This window comes from Chaetura pelagica, unplaced genomic scaffold (assembly GCF_000747805.2).
Source record: "Chaetura pelagica isolate M959 unplaced genomic scaffold, ChaPel_1.0 scaffold425, whole genome shotgun sequence".
Taxonomy (NCBI): domain Eukaryota; kingdom Metazoa; phylum Chordata; class Aves; order Apodiformes; family Apodidae; genus Chaetura; species Chaetura pelagica.
This window is the reverse complement of record NW_009953205.1, coordinates 4,382,406-4,392,414: the sequence shown is the minus strand read 5'-3', so window position 1 is coordinate 4,392,414 and position 10,009 is coordinate 4,382,406. Positions and strand designations below refer to the sequence as shown.

General features: G+C 37.2%; 1 protein-coding gene across 1 annotated transcript; it reads right to left on the bottom strand.

The window, feature by feature from the left end:
- Window positions 1-2,442: 2,442 nt before the first annotated feature.
- DNAJA2 (DnaJ (Hsp40) homolog, subfamily A, member 2) lies at window positions 2,443-9,742 on the bottom strand. Its single transcript, XM_009997459.1, has 8 exons — window positions 9,687-9,742; window positions 8,809-9,032; window positions 7,320-7,400; window positions 6,876-7,009; window positions 5,356-5,552; window positions 3,535-3,679; window positions 3,230-3,361; window positions 2,443-2,722 (listed from the first exon to the last, which is right to left on the bottom strand). The coding sequence occupies exons 2-8, from the start codon at window positions 8,919-8,921 to the stop codon at window positions 2,718-2,720; spliced, it is 807 nt and encodes a 268-aa protein (XP_009995761.1). The 5' UTR covers window positions 8,922-9,032; window positions 9,687-9,742; the 3' UTR covers window positions 2,443-2,717.
- Window positions 9,743-10,009: the final 267 nt, after the last annotated feature.

Sequence of the window (10,009 nt, the reverse complement as noted above, 5' to 3'; positions counted from 1 at the left end):
TGTTCACTCCCATACTACACTGAAGTAACCAAAATTGCAATGCAGTACTGAAACCTGCAGTTTTAAAAATTTTTGGAAATGTATGGTGTTAGGCATGCTTCACAAGGCAGGCCAACACACCTTTGTTGTGGCTCTCTTTTGGTAGGGTGGTAGTCAGCTGCTAAGTGTTTAATCGAGCCTGCTCCTGTTAGTGAACTTTCAAGAGTTGCAGGTGAGAGAGCAGCTTTTTTGTGACTACAAGGCTACTGCTAAGAGCTGGGAAAGTTTCTGAGCCTTAACACAAATGGCAAGCTCACAGGACATACAGTGTAATGAAGCACAAGGACTCTTCAATCCACTGGTTAGTCTTAGGAATTGTCACCAAGCTAGGAAACCTCCAGACCTCCACTTTTATCTACAAGGCTTTCCTATTTGGTAAAAGAGGCATAGAATCAAATGCCCCTTTACAGCCTAAGGCTATAATAGAATGCTAAGGGTTAATAACTACAATACAATTTCCCTATTACATCCTATTTAGAAGGCTGAGAAATTGTTGCATATTAACAAATACATAATTTTTTGAAGTAGCAGTAATCTTTCTTCCACTTATTTTTTTCTTTGCAAACCTATTTTTCAAAAGAACAGAGCCTCATTTTCTATGTCAACAAGAACCATACCACTGTCAGTACCTTATGAATAAATACAGTAAACACCTTGGTAAATGAAATGTACTCAAGAAGACAGATAAGGCTTGCTTTCTTTTCCCCCCCCAAAAAAGGAAATTCAAAATAAGTATAAAGAAGTTGAGTGTACACATGCTGTTTTCCAAGGAGGTAAATCCCAAAGCTACTTCTTAAAGGCAGAAGACAAGCATTTTAACTGTTTAAGCATTACAGACTACAGTGACTGAGTTATTGGAGAAATGGATCAGGGGAAGGAGCAGTACGTAACCATGGCTTCAGGAATAGCAGCCTGAAGTTTTAATAAATGCGAAGAGTCACTAGATGAGAATGCCACAGCATAACAAGTCAATACTGAAATACAGATGAAACAGTATTTATTCTTGTTTCAGTTTTGAGTCTATAACAAGGATATTGAGCAACACTCAAATGCCAATGCCTACCCAAGCACATGGAAATCCTTGGAGTTTGTCCCTCCAACCTTATTGGTAAAGTGTCAACTACTATTTGAACAATAATTAAACAAGTCACACTTCAGATTTATAAAGAAAAGTAGAGGCATCTTTCAACTTCCTTGCTTCAACAGGGAGAGAAACCTCACTATAGAGAAGCAGCATACCAACCAAAGCTCATGCACAGTTCCTTAACATTGTAACAAAATGCTTAACTAACTGCACCTGATAATTATTTAAGGTCACATTTTTGCTTTGTTGTGGTATTTTTACAACTAAAAGCATATAGAAGAGAACTGAAGCTGAAGAACTTAATTTCTTAAAAGTGTAAACTACTGGAAAAGTAAAAAACCCACATATTTAATGTTTCCAGATCAATTTCTTTTGTCAAGTACAATACTAATCTCACTCTGTTTACAAACTCTTAATACATGTTGCCAGGCATAACAATTTTTGTGACGAGTTTTTGAAACTGGAAACATTTCTTTACGAAGTCAGGCTGAATCAGGCTTTGAATTGGATTCCAAGGTTAAGAGAAGGAAACCATTATTTTGAAATTTAATCATCTTTATTTAAAAGGTTTTGTTATTTTCTGATTGAGCTCAGATATCCTCATTTTCTTCATAGAGAGGGGACATGGCTGCAGCCTTCCCCGTGCCCACTTAGTCATGTCATTTCAAGAAAAGACTTTTGTATGTGGCACATAATTGTTATCCAACTGCACCCTAGCCTTTAAGCAGCTTCAGCCTCGCTGTGTTTAGAATATGTCTACCATCTATAGTCTCTCTGTACACAGAATAGTCCAAGCCACTGGAAAAGTAAGAGTTACAAGGCAAAAAAAAATGTATTATACACCAACTGCTTTATTTAACTTCAGAAACCGTTCACAAGATGGTAGAAAAAACTTACAGCCACTTCTAGTTTAGTCTTCCATTGTTCCCAGTCAGCTCTAAACCCATTATGTGCAAAGCCCATTTACCATGCATCTAGATGATAGATACAGGCTATGAAATTCTTTATTCTACTTGTAGCAGCTTATGCAGGTGCAGCCAAATACCAAGCCTCAGGACAAGTTGTACACAAACTTTACAATGTAGAATTTGAATTTAAAATATGAAACTTAAAATCTACACAAAACTGGTAAAAATCAAGCACAGATACGAGGACAAACTTAAAACCCATGTGACAAGGAGTCTCGTCTTCCTTTCAAGTGCTTTATTCTGCTACACAGTCAAAATGAAGATGTAAGCTTGTGGTTAGTTTAAATTACACTCTGTAGATACTATAGACCAATTTAAAAGTTACACATACAGCAATAGATGTCCATTGGTTCATCTGGATTACTTATACAATCCAGCTGGATTGTTGAAAACAAGTCAGGCAAAATTTGAAAGAAAATCCTTGTGCAACTTTTTAGACAAACGTTTACTGATGGGCACACTGTACCCCAGGTCCATGATGGCTGCTTTCTTCATCAGAACTATCATTATAAGCCTCACGTCTCTGGCCACCACCTGAACCACGAGTGGTATCAAATTCCTGAAGATCTACCTCTTCTGCATCACCAATTACATTGGGAACTTCTGGTCTAGCTGGCAGAAGATCTTCAAGCTCCTGCCCAAAAAAAAAAAAAAGAAGTGTGTTCAGTGCTGCATCTACAACTGCTAAATAAAGTGACCTGTTTCCCACAACCTCAAGACTCCCTCTCAGAGCAGGTTTGGTCAGAAGTCTAAGCTGATGAAAATCCTTAAGTGCATACTCATTTACAAGTATCAAAATATTTATGAACTGGAAGATGCCACTTAAAAGAAAACCAACAGCTCCATATATCATCAACCAAAGTGCAATCAGTAAATACAGTTGCAGTCTGAAAAACTTATCAGACAGCAGCAAGTTCTTTCTCCTGCTCTCATCTGCCCCCCACACAGCTGTTAAATAGCTTGCTTAAATTCATGTTCCAGTGGGTATATTCCATTTACTTGCTGCCCATGGACAACATGAAATGAACAATTGGTATGTGCATCTAAATTTAAGCACTGAAAGCAAGCACGTGAGGTGTAACACACACTTTGCGTGCACTTTCAAAGAAGACCACCACATTTATACTTGAAAAACTACTTACTGAAAGCTTTTCTGGGCTAATCCAGTTATTTTCAGGAAACTGAACATCAAATTTAATGTAAAGATCTCCCTTCTCAAAAGGATTGCGATACTGGGGCATTCCTTCACCTCTGACCACGCGAACACAACCTGTAATTCAAAGAGTAGTAAGCTGGAGAGTGCTACTTCAGGACGGATCTTTCTCTATACAATTATCTTCATTTCTTTAGCCTAGTTTCAGTTAACAGGACAACAAGAATGGGATTACGTGTTCAAGAAGCACAAAAGCATATTGAATGAAGTCCTTATCAGGTCAAGCTCACCTGGTTCAATTACTTTTCCAGGAGGATATTTAACCACAATTTGACGACCATCAAGGTGCTTAAATGTGAACTGAAATCCACACAGTGCTTCAACAAGTCCAATCTTGTGTGTCATATGCAAGTCATTCCCATCCCGCTGGAACACCTGAAAACCAAAAACTGGAGATATCTTTTCTAGTCCTATAATCATATCTTCATGAGCCTTGTTATTTAGAACTCACTGTTATTTATTCTTAAAATGCAATGCCAGAGCAACAGCCTTTGTACAAAGTTAACTTGATTCTGTTGATTTAAATAGATAGCTTAACATGCTTGAAAGGTTTGTGCCTGGAGAACGAAAGCATCTCCTAAGATAAGACAAACTACACTACATACAACGTTGTAAGGTTCAAATTAAACAAGAAGGCCTGTATAGCAGCAGTACTCTCTTACCCCATAAACTTCAATACACACAACCTATAAACAAAACTTTTGACAGTTTGACACTACTTCCACTGCACTGGAGTAATAAAATGCATTTTTGTTCCTCAACAGGTAGTTAGTCATCATGCATCTCTGCTTCAGTGAACTTTATCTACAGCAGGGCTTTGATTAATTAGCCTACAGCTGTCTTAAGTAATATTTAGCCTTATCACTCAGGATTCTTCTTCAGAGTAGGCTTTATCCATTGGCAAAACCATGACTCCCACCTCAAGGGAAATTTTAACAACACTAAAAGTCTAGTTTTACTCACTAGTACAAAAGGTACAGTATTTTCCACAATAGTTAATACTGCAAAATTAGATGTAGTTCATTAAAAGACCAAGACAAAGCAGCATCCACAATCTGGAATTTAATGCCATCATCCACATTTGACTATTGTGTATGATTACAGACTGTTTCTCACTTATTATAGTCAAAATCAATACCATGGTTCAACCAGTACTACAGAAGAGAATCATGTGAAAAGAGTTATGCAAAACTGACTGACAAATTAGCAGTCTCTGACACAGCTTTGAAAAGATTACTAAGTACCTAATTTTTTTATAACCAATATGATATTCTTAATGTACAACTAGAATTTAAATTTGTATTCAGTGCAATTCTCTGTGTTACAACGTAGCTTCTCCCCCTCCACCATTCCTCTCAACGCTTCTTCCAGAGTGTAACACAAACTATTTATTTCATCATAGCACTGCCTAGCCTTACTAAAAAAAGCATTCAAAAAAAGAAGCAGTCACCTCAACTCTGCCCCAAGGGAGTTCTAACACAGAAAAAAAACACCTGCAATATTTAATTAAAAAATGCAATGTATACTCTCCAGAATACAGTAAACATAAGCCTTAAAATGGTAGTAAAATTAATTATATTTGTTTTGTTAAATGAATCAGTAATGTCAGCATTTTGTGTTTTATTTCCACAACCACAGTAGCAGAGATAGAAAGGACTATCTGGGGATTTTAATAGGAGCTGCCTGCCATGTCACAAGCCACTGAAGAAAAAAAAGCAACACTAACAAATAGAATTTTAAGTGTCAAAAGCAAAGCAGATTGAAGTTAACATCTTGAATGGCTCCTCACTGCATCCACGGTATCAGTCAATCTGAGCTAACCCAAGAAAGCTACAGAAAGCCTCAAGAAAGACCAGAATCTGCATGTTCTCCGATCAAAGTGTTGCAAAGTTTCTCCTGTCTCACAGGAAGGTCATGTTACTTGCCATAAACCTATTTACTATCTCTCCCAGAGCTGCAACTATATGAATTACTTTAAAATGAACACTTTATCACTTAAATATTAAAGACTAGGATAAAAGACATGTAAAGGATGAACTTAAAAGCATTACCTCATTCTCCTTTTCTTGAAGTAAGAGGACAATATCGCCTGGTTCCACACCTGGAGCCTGATCTGCTTCTCCACTAAATGTAATCCTTTGTCCATGTTTCATGCCTTTGTCTACATGGACTTCAAGTATTTTTACCTCTTTGATCACCTTCTTTCCTTCACATTTTTTACAGCGGTCTTTTTCATTAATTACTTCACCTACAAAAAAGACATTTTAAGTTCAGAGATTTCTTCTTAATTGCATCCAATTCTGAAGAATAACTTTTTTTAAATAGGCTGAAGAATACATGAAACAACTAGTGATTTAGATGCTGCTTCACAGATGCCTCACAAGAGTAAAGCCAGGTGCAATTAACCCTAGCTGGAATGGGGTTGGGGGGGTAAAGGGCAGGAATACAAAGATACACATAACCTTCCACCTTCCAAGCTGTCATATTGAGGATTTTGAGAAGTGTTTTAGAGAAAGTCCAAACAAGTCACTGTTTATAGCTTCTCATGTCCCTGAAGTCTTAATTTCACTCCAGTACCCTTACCACTCAACTTACTACTCTTAAAAAAAAAAGCCTGCTTTTCAATTCCTTGTTATGCTAGATTACCGCTATAAGAGAAAAGATGAAACTAAAAACAAACTGAATGATCTCCCCTCCCTTAAAAGTCAAAACAAATTTCAAACTATTTCAATTAATGTATGAAGCTTAGTTCCACTTCTGTTAACAATGAAAAAAAGAATTACAGGGTTCTGTCCATTGATAGCCACATTTTGCAGCATACCACCACAAAGTACTATGTAAATGCAGCCAGGAGAACTGAAGAGTCTTGCATACCAAACTGGGGCAAGATAGCTGGTCATATCACAGTTTCATGCAAGAGCAATACACGAGTTTGCCTCAGAAAGGTATGTAAACTGTGATAACATGATGTTCAAAGGCAACATCAGTTATGTAATGTTTTGACTAGTCACAAAATACAACTCTCTGTAATTTCTGAGTATTGTGGAGTAAAATAATCCACAAGGTGATGTTACTGCTCAACAAACTGCAGAAGATCTAAAAAGGAATCATGTCAAGTGCAGATGATGTACTGAACTTGTCCCCCACAAACAGAACCAGTTTAGCCAAAGGTCTCTTCTTAACTGGACATTAAAATACAACTTTAGTTTTTATTTTTAACCTAAGGCTGTCCTTAAATATTAGGAAATTGGAAAAAAGAAATTCCTCCTAAACAGCAAACATCTTGTTTTTTACCTTAACACAACAGGAGTAATAGCAGTACGTAATGTTCACATTTAAGTGTTTTTTTAAAAACAACCAATCCCTTATGTTCAAGCTGACAGTTGCTTTTCAGTACATTAAACACTAAATCTTGCTGTTCCAAGTGAAATGATTTTTCCATGTTGGCATCAGACTGAGACCCAACTGACCAGACAGGAGCTAAACTGTCCCGGATAGGCGGCCCCTGAGATTTAACCAGGAGGCTGAACCCACCTACATGCATTTAGCAACACAGAACAGCTTGGCCTACCTTCTCCATTGCAGTCGGAGCACACAGACTGCATTTGCTGAACCATTCCAGGAGCCAGCTGTCTGATCATGATACGTACACCTCTGCCCCGGCAAGCATTGCATTTCTGAACAGCTCCAGCCTTCCCTCCCTGCCTAGAGTAGAAAGCACCATTTGCAGGAAAAGTAGGTTTTTCAGAAACATGCGATAAAAAAGCCCCGACATCAGGAGGTTAACGTGCCTAACTGTGCTGCCAATTACAATTAGGTTCTCTTCTCCCCCCTCTCCCCTCCAAACAAAGCCACTGAATAGTTCCAGTTCCATCAACAATATCATTCAAGTTCAACAATTTTCTAGTCTGAGAGCAGGCTCCAGTAAGTCAAATACCGATAAAGATCTGACATATGAGATGCTTCATTACTCCAACAAAGCAACCAAAGAACTCAAAAATAGAAACAAACTTACCCATTACATGCGCTACAAAGGACATTCTTGCTAAGTTGTAGTTTAGTTGTCTTTCCATTATACAGGTCTTCTAAAGAGACTCTACAAAATAAAGCATTTCTCCTGGGTTATCATTTAACAACTTACGTTCCCCATGTAATTAAAAAACTTGTCTAGGACAAATTAAAGAAAAACAGATAAAAATACTAAATCTGCTATGAAAATAAGATTTTAAACCATTATTTTAGCTTTCATAAGGAATCATTAAAAACTCTTCCATACGTACTAATATATATGCAATACATACACATGTAATCCTCAACACAGTTTTAAAGAAGAGCTATAATTTAACCAGAAGAAACCAGATAGGGTTGTTTGTGTTTCTCAATAGGAAACAAGCTGATCTAGCACTTTAGGTATTACTATTCAGTCAGAGGTGATGGTTTTTTTTTCAGTTCTTCCAGGCAAGTAACAAACCAACCTCTCTGGACAGTCCTTACATTATTTATAGCATGCACACATAAGACAACATACAGAATACTTACTACTGTATTGGACTTTCCACATGAGATAGCTTACTGGGGAGGAGTTACCATGTCCCTAAGGTCACTGAATTCTTTTGATTTGCTCATGTTTTAATTTCTTTTTTTTAAAAGCTCTTGAACAAACTTAAACTCCAGTAATCTTCATACATTCATAGAAACTTATAAACACATTTAGTGTTTCTCCTAAAAGGGTTTGTTCATGGATAGAAATTTCAACTCAATGTATTGAGAAAAGGTTGCCTGGCATCAGAGTTTACAAGTAACAACAAAACCAAAGCTAGTTAATAATACAGCATGCAGTAATAGCTACTAAACTATGCAAGCATGTAAAAATACAAACTTCACTAATCAGTTTGCCAACCACAGGAAAGATGCAGTTTAGCTTAAGAACTTAGAAAAGACTTGCTCAGCAGGCAAAAAGCCCATCCAGAGTGCAAGCGGAGATCTACAAAACACAATTAGATGTGATATTCAAGCATGGCAAAAAAACCCCAACCCAAAACAAAACCAACCAACACAACCCACCAAACCTGCCACACACCCTTTTCCATTAATTACACAGTTCGACTTTAGTTCTAGCTGGCATTACACTATGAATAAAAGTCAACATAAGTCTTTCCAGAGCCTTAGTACCTCTGTTTCCCTGAGAATCCAGATAACAAATAATACTTGGTTGTTGCATATGTATTCAGGTTGTAACTTTCAAACATAATTGAGGATCAAAACCAAGGAAAATAATGCTAACCAAGTATATAAAGGCTTATAGCCAGGTCTGTAAGATTAACCAATCATGAAAAGTAACTCAAGATGACTGCCTTCTGGGCTACACATGACATGCAGATCTGAAAAGTAGGTGGAGATTGCAGAATATCTCAACTGAGCAGCTTATCAAGAATATAAACTAGCAGAGTCATATAATGATCAGGAGAGCTTGAAAGTACAAATTGCAGTATCAAGATACTCACTTGAGTGGATGCATCATATCTTCTCCTCTTCTTCTACCATTACGACTTCTACTCTGACCACCCATGAAATTGAACAATCCACCACCAAAGATATGGGAGAAAATATCGTCCATTCCACTGCTTCCACCACTACCTTCTCGAAGACCCTGTTCTCCATATCTATCATACAACTCACGCTTCTCTGGATTTGACAATACTTCATAGGCAAAGCTTATTTCTTTGAACTAGAAGAGGAACAGAGTCAAAACAGTGCATAATTTAGAACTTCAAGGGAGCATTTTACTACCGTTTCTTGCCCAACATGAACATCCAGTTAAGAAGGTACACAAGAAAAACTGTTTCCCCCCCCCCCACTTCAATACACTCAAAACAAATGAATATTTATCATAGATACTACCCTCTGCTCACCTCAAAGCAACCACTAGAACATGAGTTCTTTTCAACAGAATCAGCTGAATCAATTGACTTTTTTAAATTGCTATTAGCATAATATTCAATTCAGCCGTCTCACATACATAATCTGTCTTATGCTGCAGCAGTTTCAAGAACCTCCACACGTACATTTTTCCACATTGGGAAAACTTGGAAAACCAACTATCTTTTCCAAATACATACAGAGATGCCAGTGCCAGCTGACATCATCTCAGCAGATGAAGGGGGAGTTTTTCCCTCAGCATTACCTTCTCAATCAATTTGACTCAGCCAGCTGTTACATATTTTCACAAGGTATGCTGGTTGTTTTTGAGATTGGAAAGCAGTAGGCAAGATGAGGTTTACTCTCACAGTCATTATTTTTGAACAACAATCCCCAAGACCTGTATTTGGTCCTTTAGACACTACTGTAATAGCAAACTTCAGAAAAAAAAAATAAATCTTACTTTGTCCCCAGCATTTGGATTCTTATCAGGATGGTATTCCTTGGCCAGCTTTCTGTATGCCTAATCGAAAGAGGTACATAATTAGTTTAAAGTTTGTTTCATCAGCTATTTTCTGAGAAACTCAAGTAGTGTCTTTGGGAAAAAAAAAAATCCTAATAGAGCAAAGTGAGAAAACAAGTACTTTGAAATTACTCATACACTGAAAAGATACATAAAAAATTCTGGCATGGCTATATTCACAAATTAACTACATTTGGATTTAAATGCAACTACAGCACACAATAGCTAGAACTCGTTTTCTTGCTTATCTTCATTAACTCACA